The 23,849-nt window shown below is 48.1% G+C and overlaps 1 protein-coding gene across 3 annotated transcripts; it reads left to right on the top strand.

Annotated features, from left to right (window-relative positions):
• The first annotated feature begins 22 nt into the window (after positions 1-22).
• On the top strand, positions 23-16,255 carry LOC105498172 (nicastrin). 3 transcript variants are annotated; one of them, XM_071082610.1, is made up of 17 exons: positions 23-184; positions 1,425-1,529; positions 5,734-5,857; positions 6,285-6,406; positions 6,841-6,986; positions 7,967-8,117; positions 8,443-8,552; positions 8,801-8,953; positions 9,640-9,744; positions 9,913-9,990; positions 10,862-11,034; positions 12,724-12,826; positions 12,931-13,026; positions 13,328-13,415; positions 13,664-13,818; positions 14,099-14,311; positions 14,679-14,975. In XM_071082610.1, the coding sequence occupies exons 1-17, from the start codon at positions 100-102 to the stop codon at positions 14,958-14,960; spliced, it is 2,289 nt and encodes a 762-aa protein (XP_070938711.1). In that variant the 5' UTR covers positions 23-99; the 3' UTR covers positions 14,961-14,975. The 3 variants fall into 3 exon arrangements, with proteins under 3 accessions (XP_070938711.1, XP_011768377.3, XP_070938720.1); XM_011770075.3 differs by lacking the exon at positions 14,679-14,975 and adding an exon at positions 15,453-16,255 and having other exon boundaries at positions 27-184; XM_071082619.1 differs by lacking the exon at positions 23-184 and adding an exon at positions 445-592.
• The last annotated feature ends 7,594 nt before the right edge of the window (positions 16,256-23,849 follow it).

The following is a 23,849-nucleotide window of genomic DNA, read 5'->3' as shown; positions in this document are numbered from 1 at the left end:
TGTTGGGCTCCGGGCCACAGAGATGGTGTCAGTGGTAGCCTAGAGAGGCCGCTACCCGGCAGGAGCCGAACGGAGGCTTCCGCTCAGCAGAGAGGCAAGATGGCCACGGCAGGGGGTGGCTCTGGGGCTGACCCGGGAAGTCGGGGTCTCCTTCGTCTTCTGTTTTTCTGCGTCCTACTAGCAGGTGAGGCCTCCCCACCCGTGAGCTCCGTTCTCTAAAGGGAACTCTCCGGATCGGCCCAGCCGCGAGCGCCACTGTCTCCCTTCTGGTTCCTGCTGCCCCTCTGTCCCCCCACCCTGTAAATCCTCTTTCTCTTTCGTTCCCACGACAGAAGTTCCCCCTTTGCCTGGACCTAAAGGTCCCTTCTCCCCCGCAGCATGTCGTGTCGCTTCACTCCCTTCTCTAGGCCTCTTCCTGGACTTCGAACTCGACCCTCTCCCACTTTGTCCAGATGCCTCGTTTTTCCCACAACCCCAGCCACCCACCCCACAGTCGAAAGAAACAGGTGTGAAAGTTAGCTTTCTTCCCCGCGTTTAGACTTTTTGAGACGAAAGCAATCTTGTTCTGTGGGTGCTGTGCGGCGCTTAAAAGGTAGATTTCTTATTTCTTCCTCTATTGGTTACACCCAAAGTCTGTGTCCCTCTGCCTTGCCTCAGATTTTGTTTTTGTTTTTGTTTTTTTAATCAGTAAAGCAAGAATAAGGTAGGATATGGGTACTCTTAACTGTCCAAACCGTGAAGTAACGATTCAAGGAACTTTTGGCATTTATAATATACTTGACTGTTTGCTTATACGCGTTTATTTACTGATACATGGCTTTTTAGTTGGTCACGCCCTAAAATGCAAATGTCTGTATATAACTATGACTGTGCCTTCCCCTAGTTCACATTGTTTTTAAAGATCCTCAAAGGAGAAACTACAGCTGCCCCACACTGTGGGCACACAAATGACCTACTGATGTTAAATTAACTGACCAGTGTATGTCATAAGGTTTCTCTCAATTCTGTTCACACTCTTGGAAAAATGTCTCAGAAAGTTTTCTTAGCCCAGCACCTTTGTATTAACTGGTTAGTAATATACATACAGGATATACAAGCAGAAGTGTGATCACCTGTGCAACCAGAATTTGGCAAATCTAAGGTCAAACACCTTTCCTTTGACCAAGTTTTCTCTCTTTTAGTGTCACTGTCAATGACGCTACATGGACTTTCTAATAACCCTTTGAGGCACATAGCTGAGTGCCATGTAGAGCATGTATCTGTTACAATAATGTGCGCAAGAAGTAAGAATAATGGACTTTAACCTCATTTTAGAAAGTGTGATATTGAATGATTTACCCAAGCCATACGTCAGGTTAATTACATGATAGAAGCTAATACCTGTGTCTCTCAATTTTTTCTAACACTTTTTATCTTCCAATCAGGTTTGTGCAGGGGAAACTCAGTGGAGAGGAAGATATATATCCCCTTAAATAAAACAGCTCCCTGTGTTCGCCTGCTCAACGCCACTCATCAGATTGGCTGCCAGTGTGAGTTGAGACTGGGATTCATGTTTATGGACATTGATATTTGTCTGTGCCCTAGATAGTAAGTAACAGTCATGTCCTGCTTAGGAGTTCTGACACTCATACTGGACTGAGAGTAGGCAGTTGTAGAGAACGGTCTGTCAAGCTAGGCAAGATAATTAATAAGAACTGACATTTAGTAAATGCTGCATACCAAGCTTTTTACATGTGCATCTCATATAACCCCCACGACAACCCCGTAAAATAGGTCTTACTATTGTTGTCACTTTATAAATGATGAAACTAAAACTTAAAGAAGTTGAGTAACTTTCCCAAGATCATACTGGTAATAAGTGATGATGCCAGGATCTGGTGGCTCAAGCACTAAACTGGGACTCTTTTTTTTTTTTTTTGAGACAGAGTTTCACTCTTGTTCCCCAGGCTGGAGTGCAATGACACCATCTTGGCTCACTGTGACCTCTGCCTTCCGGGTTCAAGTGATTCTCCTGCCTCAGCCTCCCAAGTAGCTGGGACTGCAGCCACTCACCACCATGCCCAGCTAATTTTTGTATTTTTAGTAGGGGCAGGATTTCACCATGTTGGTCAGGCTGGTCTCAACTCCTGACCTCAAGTGATCCACCTGCCTTGGCCTCCCAAAATGCTGGGATTACAGGCGTGAACCACCGTGCCCAGCCGAGCCAGGACTCTTAACCACCCTATTACACTTTTTTTAAGGAGAAAAAAGTCTCATATTCTATGGTGTCCAGTCATCACTTGCACTCTGAACTTTTTGGAACCAAAATGGGCTTCTTAAAGGCAATGAACTATTTAAAGAGAAGGCGTTGAAAATGCCACATAGACTGGGTGCTGTGGCTCATGCCTGTAATCCCAGCAGTTTGGAAGGCCAAGGCGGGTGGATCACTTGAGGTCAGGAGTTTGAGACCAGCCTGCCCAGCATGGTGAAACCCCCCATCTCTACTAAAAATACAGAAATTAGCTGGCTGCTGTGGCGTGCCTATAGTCGCAGCTTCTCAGGAGGTGGAGGACGGAGAATCACTTGAGGCCAGGAGGTGGAGGTTGCAGTGAGCAGAGATTGTGCCACAGTACACCAGCGTAGGTGACAGAGTGAGACGCTGTCTCAAAAAAAAAAAAAAAGAAAAAAGAAAATGCCAAATAATTGCAGGAGGAATTAGTGAAGCATTCTATTTATCCTTTTTTAAAACTTTGTTTTTCCTTAAATTCAACTGACAGTGAGGCCACTTAGTTTTACACTTTGCGTGTTTCAAAAGAAGGTTCCACGACACTATGGCTTTAAAAACTGTTAAAATCATAGGGCAGGAAAAGTAGTAATCTAAAGGCTAACCTGCTGTCTTCAGATTTTGTTTCCTATGGACAATAGCTCTGTCAGAAGGTAGTTTTGCAGATAAGCAGGAAACTTGGGGTCTGATATTGGCTTTCTCATCATCAAATTGATCACCTCTGAATTTCAGTTTACCCCTGGAATAATGGTTGGAATACTTGCATAAAACTGAAAGTCAAATATCTCTTAATAGATGGTTATTGATGATGCTAGGTAAAGAGGGTGATCTCAGAAGTGCTGTATAATTTCCTGAAGCCTTCTTCCAATTTGGTAAGAGAAAACTGGGACACTGAGAAGTGAAGGACTTGTTCATGGAAGCAGTTACTACTTTTTTAGCCATCTTTCCCTGAGCTATAGTATCTGTTCATTGTCCCGTGTCCCTGCTATACAGAGCACTGGGAGTAGGTTGACTGGTTCCAATCAGCCCCAAATAAAGTTTTTGTTGTACTTAGTTTCTTTTTTTTTTTTTTTTCTGAGATGGAGTCTCACCCTCTCGCCTGGGCTGGAGTGCAGTGGCACGATCTCAGCTCACTGCAATCTCCGCCTCCCAGGTTAAAGTGATTCTCCTGTCTCAGCTTCCTGAATAGCTGGGATTACAGGTGTGTGCCACCATGCCCAGATACTTTTTTGTATCTTTAGTAGAGGCGGGGCTTCACCATGTTGGCCAGGCTGGTCTCGAACTCCTGACCTCGTGATCTGCCCGCCTTGGCCTCCCAAAATGCTGGGATTACAGGCATGAACCACCGTGCCCAGCCCTCTGGACTTAGTTTCTGAACTGGTTTGTAGGTAGAAGAGAGCTAGGTCCAGGGTGGGCTGAGATCAGACTGCTGGTCTTGCTGGAACCTCACTATAAAGTACAGAAGGCCAGGACCCCATCTTCTTGTAACTGGGCTCTAAGAAAACTCCTTTGGGAATGAGTCATTCTGCTCTATGTTCTTAAAACAGCTCTGTGGGAAGCAAAGCCTCTGGAGGTAAAGCCAAGTGCCAGTACAGAGAAACAAGAGGGGGCAAGCGGGACTCTGGCCACTGCCTCATTAAGATCTTGTTTCCTTTTCAACGTACTTATTTCTAAGTCTTACTTTGTCATATCTGTCTTTTCTGAGCAGGCTGCGCCCTTTTTAATTAGTGTAGCTAACGTGATAAAACTAAGGAGAAAAAGTGATACCCAGGTTTGATTTCTCATTATAGTGCTCTGCTTCTCTTGGACAATTTAAAGTTTTGAAAGGGGGCTATAAATAGATTTCTTTTCCCTCCCTCCCTCCTTCTATCCTTTCTTCCTTCTTTCATCTATCCCCACAGTATGAGATGAACAGAGGTAGAAAACCTCCTCATCGAAGGCCCAGAGAAAATAAGCAAGTTACTTAAGACTACACCATTGCTAGTTGGAATCCAGATTAGAATCCAGGTTTTTTTCAGTCCAGTATCATAGTTTGTCTTCTTCCTGTCCTCCCTGGAGTTGAAGTTTTGGAGTGGGTGGGTGTGTGTGTGTGAGAGTTGGAGTCACACTATGTCACCCAGGCTGGAATGCTGTGGGACAATCTCAGCTCACTGCAGCCTCCACCTCCCAGGTTCAAGTGATTCCCCTGCCTCAGCCTCCTGAGTAGCTAGCATTACAGGTATGTGCCATCACACCTGGCTAATTTTTGTATTTTTAGTAGAGATGGGGTCTCGCCATGTTGGCCAGGCTGGTCTCGAACTCCTGACCTCAAGTGATCCAACCACTTCGGCCTCCCAAAGTACTGGGATTAGAGGCATGAGCCACTGCACCTGGCCGAAGTTATATATGTTTTAGTTGCCACACTATCTGTTCCTTTTCCCATGTTTTAAATGCTATGGCAAGGGCCAGGCATGGTGACTCACTCCTGTAATCCCAGCACTTTGGGGGGCCGAGGCGGGCATTTAAAACTCTAAAGTGATTCTGATACACAGCCAGGGCTGAGAACTACTGGTCTTAAATAATTTATGAATAACACATCCAATTTTCTGTGGGGGGAAGACTCACAGGGAGACCCTAGGATATCTCTACACACATCACTGGGGACTTAAGGAGTATTACCTAATGTCTTGAATTATGTAGAATTCAAAGTATTCTGGATTCTGGGTATCCATCCTCTAATACAGTGCTTCCCAATCTTTATTATGTCATGAGACACATGGAAAATGTTATTTGTATGGCATCCTGGCACATAGAGAAATGGGTGATATTTTCAGGGCATCCTGGGGTAAATGATAAGTAGACTCCTCCTGGCAGGAGGTGACTTTGGAAACCCTAGGTTTCCTGGAATGAGGAGAACCAATGAGAGCACATCTCTGATCCATTCAAGGCTCATCAATTGGGAAGCTCTGTTTTAGAAACCTCAGAGTTCTTGATTAACCTCATCTAAAACCGGCCAGAAGCAAGTAAAGTCATTCCCAAAAAGGGCAAAAGGAATGCCGATCCAGGAAGGCTCCTGAGGCCAAGGGCATCTATGCATGTGTTTTCACAAAGGAAGATTCAAAGCTAAAACCCTGAGCTAGAGATTTAGTGGCATTTCCTGGAGAAAATATAGGTTTGAAAACTTTGGTGTCTGTTGTTGTAGAATCTTATGTATATGGCTAAATAAGGTTGGGGGCAGAGAGCAAGAAAATGAAGTTCACAGAACCTTTCTGGCATATAATGAGTCCTCTTGTGCTCTTTTATATTCCATTCCCTCCTGATAAACTTCAGATGGAGCTCGGGCAACAGCTTTTCAGTTCAAATCTAGAGGTGCCTGTATTCACCCAAATATGTTGTGACATCTTTAGGGATAAAAGATATGCAGAATCAGTGAGGCAGAGTGAGAATTATCAACTGTGGGAGCTTTAATTTAACTCATTCTGTCTTGGCAGCTTCAATTAGTGGAGACACAGGGGTTATCCACGTAGTAGAGAGAGAAGAGGACCTACAGTGGGTATTGACTGATGGCCCCAACCCCCCTTACATGGTTCTGCTGGAGAGCAAGCTTTTTACCAGGTAAGAATAGATATATCTGCTGGGAAAACATCCATAGAGGGAAAGTTTCAGTGAACAGTCCTCCCACTTATTAGTGAAAACTTCCCTTGGCTGCCCTAGTCTGGTCAGGGGAGAAGGCAGGGTGGTCCTCAGAAGGAAAGGTGTACCATCAAAAGAAATGATCTTGAGCTCAGGGCCAAATTTCACCTATCTTGTCCCTGAGTAACCCTGGGTACCCCTCCCCTTCCTTCCTGGGGTGCTGACTCACTAGACCTCTACTTTTTAGAGCAGATCATACTCCAGACTCAGAAGTTAGAGACTGAAAGGGAAGAAATAAGTCAACAGTATGATTCCACTAGTTCCCCATTTGTTTCCATCCTGGAGGGCAGGATGTCAGGCTGTCCGACACCTTCCTGTGTTCCTTCATGGAATTCCTTTCCTATTCCAGGCATTTAATGGAGAAGCTAAAAGGGAGAACCAGCCGAATTGCTGGTCTTGCAGTGTCCTTGACCAAGCCCAATCCTGCCTCAGGATTCTCTCCTAGTGTGCAGTGCCCAAATGATGGGTTTGGTAAGTGTCCCAAAGGATCAGGAGAGCCTACTGTCACCTAAGGCTCATTGTTGCTTCGGTCTTATGTCTTTGTGAGGGATGTATGTGTGTTTGTGTCTGTGTGTGGTGTCAGTAACTGACTCCCAAACAGGAGGTGGTGTTTATTTGTCCTTGCTGCTCACCCCTTCCCTCTCCTGCTTCCCTTTCCTTTGCCTTACATGGCATCATCTCTTTTTGTCACATGTTCACATCCCTAATCTTATAGCCTAAGACTCCCTGATACCATTGTCTTTCCATTTTAGTGTGGATGGTGACAGACATCATGCCTGCTTCTTTGAGTCACCATCTGCTTTTGAACTCTTAGTTCCAACTGTAAGAGTCTTCCTCCCTCACTGGATTCCTAACTACTTGGTGTCCCAGTAACCAGTCCCCCTATTCCCCATCCTTCCCTTCAGGTGTTTACTCCAACTCCTATGGGCCAGAGTTTGCTCACTGCAGAGAAATACAGTGGAACTCACTGGGCAATGGTTTGGCTTATGAAGACTTTAGTTTCCCCATCTTTCTTCTTGAAGATGAAAATGAAACCAAGGTCATCAAGCAGGTAATGACTCTGCCAGCTCCTAGCAGTTCCAGTTAGAAAGAAGATTATTTTTCTAGGCAGTTGTGGTGGTGTGTGCATGTAGTCCCAGCCACCCAGGTGGCTGAGACAGGAGGTTCACTTGAGCCGGGAGGCAGAGGTTTCAGTGAGCTGAAATGGCACCATTGCAGTCCAGCCTGGGTGACAGAGCAGGCTGTCTCTATCTCAAAAGAAAAAAAGAAAGAAAGAAAGAAGGATTATTTTATAGGCTCTCCTATTTGGAGGGTGGCTCATTCTACTAGTACACCTGCTGAAAGATGGTTGCTCCAAAAAGAACCAAGACGTTTATTTTTCTCACTTTCTCTCCCCACATTTTGCTCCTGCTTCTTTAATGCTCACAGCATTAAAGCCGTTTAGACTAGAAGAAAATACAAAGAATATCTGAAAGAATAATATGAAACAAGGTACACAGCGCACGTGAAGAACCACTAGTATCGTAAAAAAAAGCTTTGGACTAGAGATTGAGAGATTCAATTTGGTAATTTCTGGGCTTCTTTTTAGCTCTACTGTGCCTTAATTCTGGCCTAGTATTTCCATTTTGACTCATAGAATAGTTAAGAGATTTGTCCAAAGTTGCATGTTGAGTTGATCTCCTAGCTGTGTCATATCTGATTTTCTATCTCTAGTTTGGTGCTCTTTGTATCAGATCACACTGAGTCTTTTCAGTGGCTGAAACTTTCAATTGGGCCTGGCCATCTGGAATGGGATAATTTCATCTCCAGCTAAACCACTGAGTCTGCAACCCTTTCTACCTCTTGATGAGTTTTTCTCTTTGACCTTATAGATCCTGTGGTTGTACCAGATAACTATAGCTCAGGGACAGATGTCTCTGAAAAAAGTGTAGCTTCATCCCAAAAGGATGGAACTGGGCCCTCCTCCTTCTGGGACGTGGGGGAGGGCCTCCACCAACTAGCTGTCTCAGTGGGGTCCATCTCCCCTTTCAGTGCTATCAAGATCACAACCTGAGTCAGAATGGCTCAGCACCAACTTTCCCACTGTGTGCCATGCAGCTCTTCTCACACATGCACGCTGTCATCAGCACTGCCACCTGCATGCGGCGCAGCTCCATCCAAAGCACCTTCAGCATCAACCCAGGTAGGGCAGATCCAAACCATGTGGGTAATGGAATAAGGGGCAGAGGGAGAGTGGAACCAGGCCGGGGAATTTTAAGAGAGACTATAATAGAGAAGGAGTAGACACCATGAAGGAGCTCTGCGTGGGAGAACTAGAAACAATTCTGAAAAATTGAGGCAGCTTGTTCCTAAAGCGGATCGTGGCAGAGAAGCCAAGCCGGGACTGTTGGAAGTAGAGAAAACGACTTAGATTCCGTGGGGCACTGGTCAGAAGTTTTCCAGTGTTGCCTTTATAGCTACTGTCTCCCTTAGCCTTGTTGATCTCTCATTGTTTTCATCCTGCTTAGAAATCGTCTGTGACCCCCTGTCTGATTACAATGTGTGGAGCATGCTAAAGCCTATAAATACAACTGGGACATTAAAGCCTGACGACAGGGTTGTGGTTGCTGCCACCCGGGTGAGTGTTGGCTTCTGATCAGGATGGGCAGGGCTGGCACAAAAAGAGCTGGTAGGCCCCTTTCTAGCATATCAGATTTCAAAGTTGCTAAATTGGGAAGCCTCAAATGGGGAGGAATCTGGGCTGTGGGACTCCTGGGTTGTCTCCGTTGCCGCAGGACAGGTATATTCTCTTGACTGGAGCAAGAAAGGAGGTTTGGGGCCAGTTTTAAAGTATGTATCCCCTGACTTTTCTTCTGTTGTACCTAGCTGGATAGTCGTTCCTTTTTCTGGAATGTGGCCCCAGGGGCTGAAAGTGCGGTGGCTTCCTTCGTCACCCAGCTGGCTGCTGCTGAAGCTTTGCAAAAGGCACCCGATGTGACCACCCTGCCCCGCAATGTCATGTTTGTCTTCTTCCAAGGGGTAAGGGCTCTTTGCTGGGGTGCAATGGCAGGGAAGAAAGAGGATAGTAAGGATGAGAGTGGCTACTGGTTGGAGAAGACCTCGGCACTTGACCTAAGTTGTTAATCAGCATAGAGCTTCTGGATGTGTCTACGTATGTCTCCCCTTTAGATTCCTCCATTTTAGGAAGCTTAGAGTCCTTCTTTTTAGGAAGCTTTTACACCCTGAATTGGTATGTAACCAGCCCCTTTTTTCCCGCACTGATAAGATATATTGGAGGTGGCCTTTTACTTTTACTCTCTGGACTCCTTTACTGCTATCTCCATCCAGGAGCCCTGAGGCTCCTGACTCTCATCACTAGGACCACAGCCCTAAACTAAGGGAACAGCATCTGTGGCTGAGTCACTGGAGGTGGGGGACAGTTAAGAAGCAGACACATTATAGCTGATGTTCATCTTAGGTCTTTACTGAGGCTGCTTTCCCCATTTCTGGGCTTGAGAAATCTTGTAATACATACGTATGAGGGATAGTCACAGCTGGGATGTGGGGCCAAGAGAAGCACAAAGTTGCATGACTGTAAGCTAACTAGCAGTTGAGGTGACCTGAGACAGTCGTCTTGCTTACAGCTTTGATGATCTGGTCTTCTTCGAGGCTCTCCTAACCCTTTGGAATCTCTGTTCCCCCTCCTACCTTCCTCCATCTCTCAGGAAACTTTTGACTACATTGGCAGCTCGAGGATGGTCTACGATATGGAGAAGGGCAAGTTTCCTGTGCAGTTAGAGAATGTGGACTCATTTGTGGAGCTGGGACAGGTATGTGGCATGTCCCCCAGCCCCTTCCTTTTTAATTAAAACTTCCTCCTTTGTTATGCTGTGGTCTCAACTGCAGGAACCACCACCTTTTCCCTTGACTTCTGTCACCTAGGTATGGCCCAGAACAGGAGACTGATTCTAAGTGTTGTTTCTTCATCCTCCCCCCAGGTGGCCTTAAGAACCTCACTAGAGCTTTGGATGCACACAGACCCTGTGTCTCAGAAAAATGATTCTGTACGGAACCAGGTAACCTGAGCATCTCCCCCTCATTTCCTGTTCCTACAGCTCAGAATCCAGACCCCAACCCCTGCCCTGTTTCCACCAACCCCCAGGGCCTGTGAGACAGGGTAGGAGACAGGATTGGATTGGGTGTTGGCCAAAGGATGAACACCACAGCTGTTGTTGCTGCTGGGAAGAATCAGGAGCTCAGTGGCATTCCATTGGTTCCCTGGACTGGGTAGTTCTCTGATCATTTGTTGCCTAGCAGACTACTACTGCCCATTAAGGATAGGTGAGTGACTAGCTCCCTTCTTGCCTTGCTGCCCCATGGATCCAGTTGTCAAGGCTGCTCTGCCCAACTCCTGGCTGTGTTACACTCCCTATCCAACTTGTCCTCCACTTTCCTCACTGCTTGTTCAAAACCTTCCCTTCCCTCTATGTCCACCTTTAGGTCTGCTTTTTTCCGGGTGGTCCTCTTTCTGCAATTCCAGCCTTCAGCATCATCCCTGCTGTGGAATTCTGTAGCATTTAAAGAATTGGTTATCTGTTTGGCATTCAGCTCACAGTTTTCTATTATTATTTGCTCCCTGAAATTCTGCACAATAAGTAATAAATGAAGCATCCACTGAGGATAAAGCAGAGTCTTGAAGACAGTAGAATTTCCTTATAAATATGAAAAAAATAGGTCTCTTCTTTATGCCCCAATTTTCTAATTCTAAAAAGAATGGTGGAAGCTACAGGAAATTGGTCCCAAAAGGCTTGAGGGATAAAGGTCTACTAGAGACAGGGTAGCTCCCCAAGCAGGGGACTTGAAGTATAGAGCATTTCAGGCCTAAAAGAGACCTCCTGCTTCCCATCCCCCAGCCTCCCATCAGTTAATCTCCCTCGTTCCCCCCAGGTGGAGGATCTCCTGGCCACATTGGAGAAGAGTGGTGCTGGCGTCCCTGCTGTCATCCTCAGGAGGCCAAATCAGTCCCAGCCTCTCCCACCATCTTCCCTGCAGCGATTTCTTCGAGCTCGAAACATCTCTGGTGTTGTTCTGGCTGACCACTCTGGTGCCTTCCATAACAAGTAAGAATCACTTGGCCCTGCACCCTCTTCATTCTTGAAGAGAGTCTATTCTGTAGTCTGGGAGGAAGGTTATTACCCTCCGCTTTCCCACACTGCCCCCTCCAAAATCTCTGGTCCATCTGTATTCTTTGCTCAGTGGCCTTTTCACATCTGACCTGAAACCCTTATTTGTTTGACTGTCTAGTCATCTTAGAAAATCATCCTCACCATTAGCCCTTTCCTGTCACAATCCTCAGTTATGGTTCCACTGCTCCCAAGCTCTCCAGGGTCCTGAGTTCCTCAGGGCTGCCAGCAGAGGGCATCATCTCAAACAAGCATGGAAAGGATGGTGGGGGCCCTTTGACTAGAGGACAAAAAGCAGTCCTTCTCTGGAACTCACCCAGAGGTGCCGGAAACAGTATTCATACTCTGTGAAATGTACCATGTTCTTGACATGTGGTAGGTGTCCATCCATGGTTCAGTGTGAGGGTAAAAGTGCCTCCTATAGCTGATGGAGCTCCAGAGATAGTAAGGCCCTGTTAGTCACCTCTTTCTTGGTCCAGGTTACCCTTAAACTGCTCCTAACTTGAGGCCTCGGATAACGGGGGACTTCTTACTCAGGCTGGATTACCAGGCTTCCCTGGGGCCAAATGAGTTTCAAAGTGAAAATGCTTGAGCTCTGTTTCTGACCCCAGCCAAGTAGCACCTTCTCACTCATTTAGGGGAGTGACAGTCCTAGCACTTAGGGTCAGCTGTCTTTTCTAAAGCAATCCTTTTTTTTTTTTTTTGAGACGGAGTCTCGCTGTGTTGCCCAGGCTGGAGTGCAGTGGCCAGATCTCAGCTCACTGCAAGCTCTGCCTCCCGGGTTTACGCCATTCTCCTGCCTCAGCCTCCCAAGTAGCTGGGACTACAGGCGCCCGCCACCACGCCCAGCTAGTTTTTTGTATTTTTTTAGTAGAGACGGGGTTTCACTGGGTTAGCCAGGATGGTCTCGATCTCCTGACCTCATGATCCGCCCGTCTCGGCCTCCCAAAGTGCTGGGATTACAGGCTTGAGCCACTGCGCGCAGCCTCTAAAGCTATCCTTGTACCACTCTGGGGCAAGTGAGGATTCATCATTTGAACACATTTTGGATTTGATTATGTGGCTGACTTGACTTGTGTAAACAGGGATTTACTGATGGTAAAGACTGTGGAGTTCAGCCCCTCTTAAGGTCTATCTCCTTGGGGCTCCATAAGGATCATCATGGTGCTTTTATCAGTGCATTCTTAGATATCTATGAGCAGACCTGATCCTAAGACGTGCTAATCACCTCCTGCTCCCAGCCACCGTAAATCTAAATGTTCATTGGAACAGTTATACAGTTGATCTCATGATATATGGCAGAGTTCTCTGAAAATCATCTTAGCCGTCCCCATATCTCCAGCCCAAATGATACAGAAATCTCTCCTGTGTTTAAAGATCTGAGCTCATTCACCTTTTCTACCTTGTCTCTCAGGAAAATCTTTAATTTTCTGTAACTACCTCACCCTCACTCCTACTTCCCTGTTCTCCACACCTTTTTCAGTATGGGATCCTGATTTTCTCTCACCCCTTTCTTCTGGATGCTGAAAATGAGATACTGAGTTCCTGCATAAGGGGCATTTGAGGGAGGAGAGGGGCAGAGCCCTGGCTAAATGTAGCCAAGGCTCATGCCGGCTTTCCTGGCAGATATTACCAGAGTATTTACGACACTGCTGAGAACATTAATGTGAGCTATCCCGAATGGCTGAGCCCTGAAGAGGACCTGAACTTTGTAACAGACACTGCCAAGGTAGCATTGAGTCAGGCTGGGTGGGAGCCTGGGGCACACAGTGAAGAGCTAGCATTTGAGGATAGGAGAGGTGGGCCATTCAGCCCCCTCCTCACCTACCACAGGCCCTGGCAGATGTGGCCACGGTGCTGGGACGTGCTCTGTATGAGCTTGCAGGAGGAACCAACTTCAGCGACACAGTTCAGGCTGATCCCCAAACGGTAAGAAGATGGGCCCTAGCTCCTTCTTTCTGTTTACACAGCAAGCTGTCCCTATCCTCCCTTGCCCTAGTGTCCCAAACCTTGGAATTCCACGTTACTGTTGATGCCGGTGAGAATGCCTGATGCCCCAGAGAGCTCTTAGGTGGGCCTCATCTGCATCTTATGAGCCAGCCACTGTCTCGCAACTCCAGTGTATCTGGCCAGTCTGGTTCCTGCCCCATGACTGGGTCTCCGCTGATAATTCTTTCCCTGGGCTCCCTTCAAGTCACAGGGTTTTTTCTCCTCACTGTTCCAATCCTAGGTTACCCGCCTGCTCTATGGGTTCCTGATTAAAGCCAACAACTCATGGTTCCAGTCCATCCTCAGGCAGGACCTAAGGTCCTACTTGGGTAAGCATCTGGTGTGGGAATGGGACCCTTAGCTATGGAAAGGGATAGAGAAAAAGTCATTTTGGTTTAACCTTTACTATTTTTTTCTTTTTCCTCTCTGTTTTTCTTACCCCCTGTTTTCCTTTCTTCTCATATTTGATGGATCCTTTCCCCTTGCGCTCCTTTCTGGCTCCTGCCAATCTTGGGCTTTTCTTGTTTCACCCACCGTCCACCCACCAAATCTTCCCTTCCCTTTGGTCTGCAATCAGGTGATGGGCCTCTTCAACATTACATCGCTGTCTCCAGCCCCACCAACACCACTTATGTTGTACAGTATGCCTTGGCAAATTTGACTGGCACAGTGGTCAACCTCACCCGAGAGCAGTGCCAGGATCCAAGTAAAGTCCCAAGTGAAAACAAGGATGTGAGTGGTGGTGGGTGTCGGAAGTGCCCTGGGGCCCCTTTCCCTTGGGAAAGTTGGAGGTTCTTCTGGACCCAGTTAGACCCAGGGGTTGGGATGGAGAGGTGGAGAGATGCAGTCCTCAGCAATTGGGTGTTGAAGAACCTGGGTGAAAATGGACCATCTAAAGGATAAAGGGACAGCAACCAGTTAGCTCAATTGGTTAGAGCATGGCACTGATAGAGGGTACAGGGAACGAGTGAGAAGAGGCCTAGCCATGTGTTGTGGCCCATCTTCTGTGCAGCTGTATGAGTACTCGTGGGTTCAGGGCCCTTTGAATTCCAATGAGACGGACCGACTCCCCCGGTGTGTGCGTTCCACTGCACGATTAGCCAGGGCCTTGTCTCCTGCCTTCGAACTGAGTCAGTGGAGCTCTACTGAATACTCTACATGGACTGAGAGCCGCTGGAAAGATATCCGTGCCCGGATATTTCTCATCGCCAGCAAAGAGCTTGAGGTGAGATAGGGCAGGAGGGGAGGTGGCAGGGATCTGTTTGACTTCTTTCTGCTTTCTTGTGTCACATAGCCCCTTCCATCTCCCATTTGCCCCACATCTGTAGCAAAAGCTTACTGCAAATCTGTCCCTGGTCAGCCAGCGTGTTCTCTTAGGAGGCCTTTCTTTTTCTTTTCTTTCTTTTCTTTCTTTTCTTTCTTTTCTTTCTTTTCTTTCTTTTCTCTTTCTTTCTTTCTTTCTTTCTTTCTTTCTTTCTTTCTTTCTTTCTTTCTTTCTTTCTTTCTTTCTTCTTTCTCTTTTCTTTCTTTCTCTTTTCTTTCTCTTTTCTTTCTTTCCTTTTTTTGAGATGGAATTTCACTTTTTGCCCAAGCTGGAGTGCAATGGCGTGATCTCGGCTCATTGCAACCTCCGTACCCCAGGTTCAAGTGATTCTCCTACTTCAGCCTCCCAAGTAGCTGGGATTACAGACGTGTGCCACCATGCCCGGCTAATTTTTTTAATTTTTAATAAAGATGATTTTCACCATGTTGGTCAGGCTGGTCTTGAACTCCTGATGTCAGGTGATCCACCCGCCTTGGCCTCCCAAAGTGCTGGGATTACAGGCATGAGCCACTGTGCCCAGCCAGGAGGCCTTTCTTCACAGATAGTTTGAGTAGGTGTTCATTCTGGAGAGCACCTTTCTTCACAGATAGTTTGAGTAGGTGTTCATTCTGGAGAGCACCTTTCTTCACAGATAGTTTGAGTAGGTGTTCATTCTGGAGAACTCCTGTGGATCCCAGAACTCCTTCACAGCTTCCACTCCCATCTGGCATTCCCCGTCTGGCACAGCTGGGATGAGTCAGTCTAATGTACTGAGCTCCTGTCACAAGTCAGTAATGTAAGTGCCACAAGAGAACCAAAGCCATGGGCCCTCCTTTCAAAATGCCTAAAATACGAGACGGAAGCAAGAACAGAGATACTTCACTTCTCTTTTCAAATGGGGAGACAAAGTCTGTAGGCTGGGGAGATGTTGCCCATGGTTGTTCTATACTTGGTGCTTAGAGCCAGCATCCGAATTCCCATGGCTCCAAACCCCAATTATCCAAAAAACGGCACTGAGTTCTGAGAATGCCTTTCTCCTTTCCTGCCCTCCCTCCCCCTGCAGTTTATCACCCTGATAGTGGGCTTCGGCATCCTCGTCTTCTCCCTCATCGTCACCTACTGCATCAATGCCAAAGCTGATGTCCTTTTCATTGCTCCCCGGGAGCCAGGAGCTGTGTCATACTGAGGAGGACCCCAGCTTTTCCTACCAGCTCAGCAGTTCACTTCCTAGAGCATCTGTCCCACTGGGACACAACCACTAATTTGTCACTGGAACCTCCCTGGGCCTGTCTCAGACTGGGATTAACATAAAAGACTGGAACTATCCAAAAGAGACAGGGAGAGATAAATAAGTTGCCTCCCTTCTTCCACTCCACTTTCCCATCTCCCCTTCCCCATTTCCTCCTCCTTCTCTACTCATGCCAGATTTTGGGAATACAAATAGAAGCTTCTTGCTCCTGTTTAACTCCCTAGTTACCCACCCTAATTTGCCCTTCAGTATCCTTCTACTTTTTCCGTCCTGCCCTGTACCTCTCTCTGCTCCTCACCCCCACCCCTGTACCCAGTTACCTTCCTGACTGGGAAGGACATAAAAGGTGGAATGTCAGGGTCAAACTACATTGAACCCCTGAGGAGGACAGGGGCATCTCTGGGCTGAGCCTCCTGTATCCTTCCCACCGTCCTTTCTTCAGGCCCTCAGACGGCACATTAGGGTGGGCGTGCTGCGGGTGGGTATCCCACCTCCAGCCCACAGTGCTCAGCGTACTTTTTATTAAGCTGTAATATCTATTTTTGTTTTTGTCTTTTTCCTTTATTCTTTTTGTAAATATATATATAATGAGTTTCATTAAAATAGATTATCCCACATTACTTGTACTGCTACAGTTATTCTTCCCAGGCAACTTTGTTCAGCGAGCCTGGACTGGAAGTCATGAAGTTGTTCTCTTTTATGCTATCGTCTTGGGCTCCAGAGGACCCAAGGGGTAAGGCTCTGTCAAAAACAGTTGAAGTCCTTTCAAATTGCAGAGCCCTGGTTCTCCTCTTGTAAGAACAATGTTAACGTAGTTTCTTCTCACTTTGTAATGAACAGGCATGTCTTTATTCACTCTGAGACACTGGCTGGGGTACAGAGATGAAGAGAATATAACCCTAACCCTTGAGTAGCTCACAGTTGGGATGAGAGAAGAGACAGACATTCTCACAGCTACATGTAATCCAGTATAATATAAGGAATAATCTCAGTGTATCCCAAGTGCTCTGGTAGCACATAGAGGAATTCAGGACCATGTCGCGGGTGACATTCAAGTGATGAATTAAAGCGTTCACCGGGTGTGGAAGCACAGAATCAAGAAAAGGCGTGAGTCACGTTTGGGAGATGGTAAGTTCAGTGTGTCTGAGCCATAAGGATCAGCAGGAGGCGAGACTAGGCTGAATCCCGAAGTTCTTGGCTGGCATGCTAAGGAGTTTGGGTTTCTGTTAATGGTGGGCCTTTTGTAGGCCAAAACAGGTTTGGACTATTTTAGAAAAAGAACCTGACCTCTGTAGAGATGCTCAAATTCCCTAGGTCTTCACGGAGGCAAAATTCTGGAGTATAGCAGCCCTGCTAAATGATCGTGGGCAACGGCTGAGTCAGCCAAGGGGGAAAGAGAACCTGCAGGAGTAGAAGCTTAAACCCAGCCTTCACTCCACTGCTGGCCAGGAGGCTGCCTCTGACACGTGCCTGAATGCCAGCAGCAATGGAAAGGGACTGGCTGGCAGTATTCACAGGGTTTCAAGCACTCCTCTTAGTTCCCTGATTGGACTATTTACCTTTTCAAATCCTGCTGAGAAGAGGTGATTTTTCTCCAGGTTTCTCTCCAAGTTCCCCTGGGGGGAAGGGAGACATGTTTGGAGTTCCAAGAGATGAAATATACCCTGCTACTTCTCCCCCACCCCAACCCTCCCAGTTTGAGCTGGAGAGGCTGTGTGGTGCTGGCGGGAGTCGAGCACAGCTGCCACCATCGACTGGGCCGGGCTCCACACCTCCCTCGGCCAACAGGTCTCCCAGCGGACAGAGCAATAAACTCCCTCATCCTGCTGGCAGCTTCAGGAAGCAGAGAAGTGGCTGGGTACCAATGAGGGGGCTGAACAGGGAAACAGGGTTGGGCGGAATCGTGATGAAGGGGTAAGTAAGAAGTTTCGAGATGTAGGACTGTCACTACTTCAATCTCCTCTGCCTAGGGAAGCATCCTGAACACAAACTTGTCTACTGCCTTCCATGCTCCCTTACCTTCCACCTCCTAAAAAACCAGCTTAGCTTTTTCCATGGCTCATGGAGAGGCCGGGCCCCATAGAAGGAGCACAGCCATCCAGATGACCCACTGGTCCCTCAAACACCCTTCCTTTCTGAGACCATGGTTCTGACTTCTTACCAGTTATCTCCTATGCCCTGAAGACCACGTGTGACTGGCTGGAAGCATCTAATGGGCCATGTACTTCTCAGTTCCTTAGCCTCCGCCTCTCCCTTGATCTTGGCCTTGCCTACCCATGCCTTCTGAAATGTTTCATTTTCCAGCCCCTTTCCTTTCCCCGAGGGTTTTCCTCCCTATCTACTCCTGCCTGTTGCTAGCTGACACTGTACCTTCTCTTCCTCCCAACCCATGCCAATACTTGAATAACTGACCACTCCTGCTCCAAGACCCAGCCTGCCTCTGCCTATTGTGATATCTCGTCTCTCAAGACGAAGGCTTTCCTACCCACTGGTGTTTCTTGCCCAGCTTATCTGGGTAAAGGGATTTTCTATTTTTTTCTTTTTCACCTCTGGGTCACTGCTCTCAAAGGTACATCCTGAGATGAGATACTGTTTACCCAGAGTGTGGTGGTCTGTACTCTGTGTCACTATTATTCAGTAGGACTTTTGTTTCTTCAAGGGACCTTAGAAATCATTTGCACAGTCTAACTCAGTTGATTGAAGAGGGAAACAGCCCAGAGGAGTGATGTGGCTTGCCCAAGGTCACACAGCAAATTAGAGACAGAACTAGGATTAGAACCTTCTGTACATCTGCACGGGCAGCCACAGCAGTAATAAGCATGGCTTATTTATTGAGCATGGCTCTGGTCAGGGCATTCTGCCCAGCATGGACAAAGGGGAAGAGAGAGAGCACCTTCCCTTGGAGATTTGGGACCCAGAGTCTAGATGGCAGGACGAGACATAAGATAAATAACAGGCAAGGCAGCATAGTCCCCATGCAAAATCAGTGCTATAAACAAGTTCTACAGAGAAGTTCAGAGGATGAAGGGTTTTCTTCAGCCAGGCGAGGCCAGTATGGAGGAACGTCGTGGGAAAAGCTCAGGACCAGGATTCTGCCACTAATGCTCTTTGTGGCCTTGGAAAGGGCATTTCCTCCCTCTGTAAAATGTAGTTAGACAAGGGACTGCTCCCAGGTTCCCCCAGCTCTGTCAGTCTTGTTCTTTGAAGAGAGCCAGAGTTGAAGCCTCTTCCGTCTCCCTTCATCTGAAAACTCGGAGCAGGGAACGTTTGAGAGGTTGATCAATTCCTGAACTCTCAAAGGTAGCAGGAGAATCAACTCTAGGGAGGAAGGCCTGAGGGGCACTATTGCCGTATAACCCAGGGACAGCAGGAATATGGGGAAACTGTGGCATAACACCAGAGAAAAGACCCTGTCACCCAGCATCCCATTCCCAAAAAAAGTTTGGCAGGAATTGAAGTTAAACTGGGGAGGCAGGGACCCCTGGAAGGTTGGGGTCCCAGTGGGCCTCAGATTGGATTTTTATTCCTTCCTGAATTCAAACTCCAAAGCTAGAGGAGCTCTCCCACTCCTATTGTGGAAAAGGGCAGCTGTTGCCCCTGTCCCCAGTCGGGGAAACTTGGAGAAGGAGTGGAGGGGTCATCTCAGGAGGCCTAAGGAGAAGTCATTAGTCTGAGATGATGCAATTGTTGAGTAAATGTTACAGCCTCTGGCTCAGGCTGGTTGGATGCTCACAGGCTGGGGGCTAGGACCCCTAGAGTCCCCACTATCTCCCCCAACTCACAACTGAGAAGGAGTTAGATAAACTGAGGGAAGAAAGAAAAAAAATGAGAGGGTATCCAGAAAAGGATAAGCTAGTGAAAGGAAACTAAGGAAGTAGGGGGTTCCTGGAAGGACTGAAGGCCGAAAGGGAGGCTGAAAGCTGTACTGAGAGGGATGGGAGCCTGAGGGGAGAAAGGCCAGGCGGGCGTGGCCAGGAGGGGAGTAAACCCAGAGCTGGTGGTGACAGATGGGTGGACACAAAGAAGAGAGCTTCAGGGAAGACAGATGGATGGGGGAGGGAAGAGAAGAGGTTGGGGGGATTTGGGGGGAGCCCAGTAGTTGGAGGCCATAATGAGATTGGAGATGGGCTATGAGCTGAGGAGAGGTGAGTGGAGAGGAAAGAAGAAAGGGGAGGCCGCCTTAGGAGACAAAGGCAATACAGCCTAGAGGGCCGGGGACGAGAGGGCTCGGTTGGGCGCTGAGAAGGGGGGCTTCCAGCCGGGCTGGCAGCAGAGAGAGTGACAGATTGTGTAGTGAGCCAGAGTGGAGACCCGCTGTCACCTTCCAGAGGCACAGAGAGGTGGAGACAGAGAAAGACAGACTGACAGAGACCATGTGGAAAAACACAAGGAGAGAAGCTAAGACGAAAGACATCCAAGACAGGCTGTCCCTTCCCAGAAACAACAGCTCCTGCCCAGGAGGAGCAAGCTCTGCCTGTCTTGCTCCTGTGACCCAAAACACTGCCACTGTTACAAAATAACACCCTAGCCATAGGCCACTCCCGGGAAGGGTCAGGCAGTGTGGCACAGCGAGGGTTAATGTCGTCTGCTCTCCCTGCCAGCCGCTTGCCTGGTTGGGTCCCCAGGGCTCCCCACATATGTCACCCCCTCTCCTGCCAAACCCACTGCTTCCCAGCTCCTCCAGGCCCTCCCCCCACCCTCGAGGACAAGGCCCAGGCCCCTGTGTCTTCCCTACACACCAACCTCCCTCCCCTCCCACAACGATCTACCTCTCAGGCCATGGGGAAAGATTTGTGAATCATGATCTGAAAAAGTGAATGCCTGTAAAATGTAAAATAGCAGGAACACTCGTTCTGTTGTATCAGGTGTTGCCTGATTATTGGATTATCACAAATAAAAACCAGTGGAGATTTTTAAACAACAAAAAGAAAGTAAAATAACAAACTATAAAGCCATAATCCTCCTCCTTATCCCCAGGCCCTGGTCTTCCTGCCCTCCTTGCAGCAAAGACCCCCACTCAACTCCAGGGGTTCTCCCTTCCCCTGGGGTCAGAGGCCAGACAAGCTGGGTTGGCCTCAGAACTCTCCCCAGCCTCCATAATCATAATGCCGCAGATATATGTGTGTATGAAACTTCTTGCCACTTTAAAATCACCACAGGAGGTTGGGATGAGCACTTTATACAGTTTACCCAGCACTTTCCCATGCATTATTTCACCTGGGTGTCACTACTCTGACAAAATAAAACTCAGTCAAGGTTAAGTGACTTATCCAAGGTCACCAGGACTTAGACCCATGTCTAACTGCCCCCAAATTTAGTAGATGTAGTTCTTCCCACCATTTCATGCGTTTATGTCCTCTTTATCACAATTGTGTTCTTTTTTCGCTACTCCCCTAAGGAGCAAATTCTAAGTGAAGTCCTAAGTGAAAACTGGGGCAGGAGGCCCCAGAGTCCAGGATCCTGGGATGCCAGATGCAGAGGAGGAGGAGGGGCCCCCAGAGCACTCTTGCACCCTCCTCTCCTATGGAACCTTAGCTTGAACTGGGACAGGTTCAGGCAGGGTGCTTCCAGGATGGAGGCTGCAGAGCTTAAGTATCTGAGCAAAATGGCCTGAAAGGAGGGAGCCCTGCAAGGGGTTTGGCTTCTTCCTGCCTTCTCTATGTGATCCTCAAGGTTCCTTTCTGCTTAGGGTGTCTCTCTAGATTCTGCTTCTGTTTTCCTCAGTGTCTTACTTTTTGGGATCTGGCCTCCCTGTTTCAGTAATAGTCCCTCATCTCCATCGTTCAGTTTATCACCTTTCCCCCACCTTGTTCTCTTTGTCTCTGGTATTTTTTTGTTTCCTCCCAACTGTCTGCTCTCTGCTTACCCCGTGCCTATGTGGCCCCACCCTGCCTTGGGGCCTCCCTTAGGACTCTGTCCCATGGTGTCAGTATTTCCCTGTCGCTGAATGGCTGTGTTTCCTCCACATCTGTATTCATCCAAGTCTGTGTCTCTCTTTTTTTTTAGACGGAGTCTTGCTCTTGTCGCCCAGGCTGGAGTGCAATGGCACAATTTCGGCTCACTGCAACCTCTGCCTCTCGGGTTCAAGCGATTCTCCTGCCTCAGCCTCTCGAGTAGCTGGGATGACAGGCGCCTGCCACCACACCCAGCTAATTTTTGTATTTTTAGTAGAGACGGGGTTTCACAATGTTGGTCAGGCTGGCCTCGAACTCCTGACCTTAGGTGATTCACCTGCCCTGGCCTCCCAAAGTGCTGAGATTACAGGTGTGAGCCACTGTGCCTGGCTGCAGCATCCTCTTTTAAAGCCTCTCCCCAAGTCTCTATCTCTCCCATAGCTTGGGTCTCCAAGTCTTCCACAGAGCCTTGGCAACCTGGCAATTCTGTTTCCATTCTTTTTTTTTTTTTTTCTTAAAAAAAAATCTTTTTGCCTCCTTTGTGTGTCAATCTCCCCATGAGACTGTGTCTTCCCATTTCCCTATGTCTTCCCCATGTCTGTTACCCGATGACTGTGGTTTCTCATTTTTTTCCCTCCCTGAGTCTCGGTATCTTCCCGTGTCTTTCTCGTCGTTTCCCTCCACTTCCCCTGTCCCTGTTCATCTCCCCTTCTTTCTGAATCTCTCATCTCCCCCATGGCACTCTCTCCTGAGTCTCTTGGTCTCCCAATTTCTTGGATGGGGTGGAGGGCAGGAGAGTGGAGGAGGCAGAATTGTTGTTGCTGGGGGCTCATTAGGTGGAGATTGGTTTTTAATCAGCACCATGGCAATGATGATGCAAGAACTGAGATGCCACCTGATCCCCTGCCCCCCAGCCCCCCTCCTCAAGCCTCCTTTCCCCTCCAGCTCAGCCCATCTGCTGGCGCCTGGGCACCTGTCTGGGCCTGCCCAGGTGGGAGTTGGCACCTCCCAGACTCAGGGGTGGGGGCAGGTGGGGGAGCTTGGGGAGGAATTATGGGACTCCCCTTAGGGAATGCTTCACCCTGGAGAAAGCCCAGAAAATGTTGACCAGCAACAGAGAAATGGCAAGTTCCTCCAGCCTGAAGGTGGGATGTGCTCCTACTAAGCTCTAGGCCCACTACACATATTTATCTCCCTTAATTTCCATGGCAACCTAAGAAGCAGCTATAATCAACCCCATTTTACAGAAAAAGAGGTCAAGGCTCAAAAGATTGTTATTTGTCCAAGGTCACACAGCTGACAGAGCCTTTTTCACTGTACCACACTACCTCTCCAGCCATGGTTCTTTTCAATACTCGCAAAGGTTCAGTGAAAACATCGAACAGCTGAGTAGGGAGAGAACTTCAGATACTGAAACCCTCTGTGCACTCTCTCTCTATGTACCCTGGTCCCTGTGCTGCCCCTCCTCAATCCTGCCACTCGGCAACACACACACACACACACACACACACACTCTCACACTTACATTCACACTCAAACTCACACACACTTGCATATACATGCTGGAGGCTACTGAGCTATTGATGGGAACTTAATCAGTGGCCATTTGCATCTATTTTTGTATCTGGTTTTCTTATTGCTGATTTGATGCCCTCAAAACACACTCAGAGCCTGCCTAGGCTGCCCTGCCCTCCTCTCCCAGTGTCCTTCCAATCCTGGTTCTTCCTGTCTTGGCATTCCTCCACTCCTCTCCTTTTAGCCCTTACCTCTTTCTTCCTAAGAGCCCTCTAATTCCCAGTGGTTCAGGTTGGGCTGGCCAGCCTAGAAAAACTCCCTGTGGGATCTGTGTCCCAAATTTGATCCTGCTCCTCCCCTTGGTGATGGGTTAGGTAGGAAGATAGGGGATGGGGTAAGGAGGGTGTGGGGGTGATTGAGTCCCAGGGTGATGAGGGTAGGGGCTGGAACAGTTGCTACAGGCAGCCTGGCAAACAGTGGGTACCAGTTTTATGAAGGATAAGAACTTGAGGGCCAGGACCCTAGGGTCCTCTTCTGCATTGTAGTGCTGTCCACTTGCTGTTTTCTCAGTTTCCCTGTCAGTACCTTGAAGAGTCTTCCTCTCAGGAAAAAGGAGACACCAGGAAAGGGCTGTCCAAGTCACGCTGGGACTCAGAATGGGGCCATGGCACTTAACCATAGCTTGCTGGGAGCCTCTGCCCTGCTGCCTCTGATGTGGGAGACTGAGGGGGTTCATCTGTGGTCCTGCCCTGGCTCTCGCCCCAGCCCCACCCCTTCCCCAGCTCTCCATTTCTTGCTTATG

The sequence above is a fragment of the Macaca nemestrina genome, chromosome 1, assembly GCF_043159975.1.
Source record: "Macaca nemestrina isolate mMacNem1 chromosome 1, mMacNem.hap1, whole genome shotgun sequence".
NCBI classification, from domain to species: Eukaryota; Metazoa; Chordata; class Mammalia; order Primates; family Cercopithecidae; genus Macaca; species Macaca nemestrina.
This window is presented reverse-complemented; position numbering and strand designations above follow the sequence as displayed.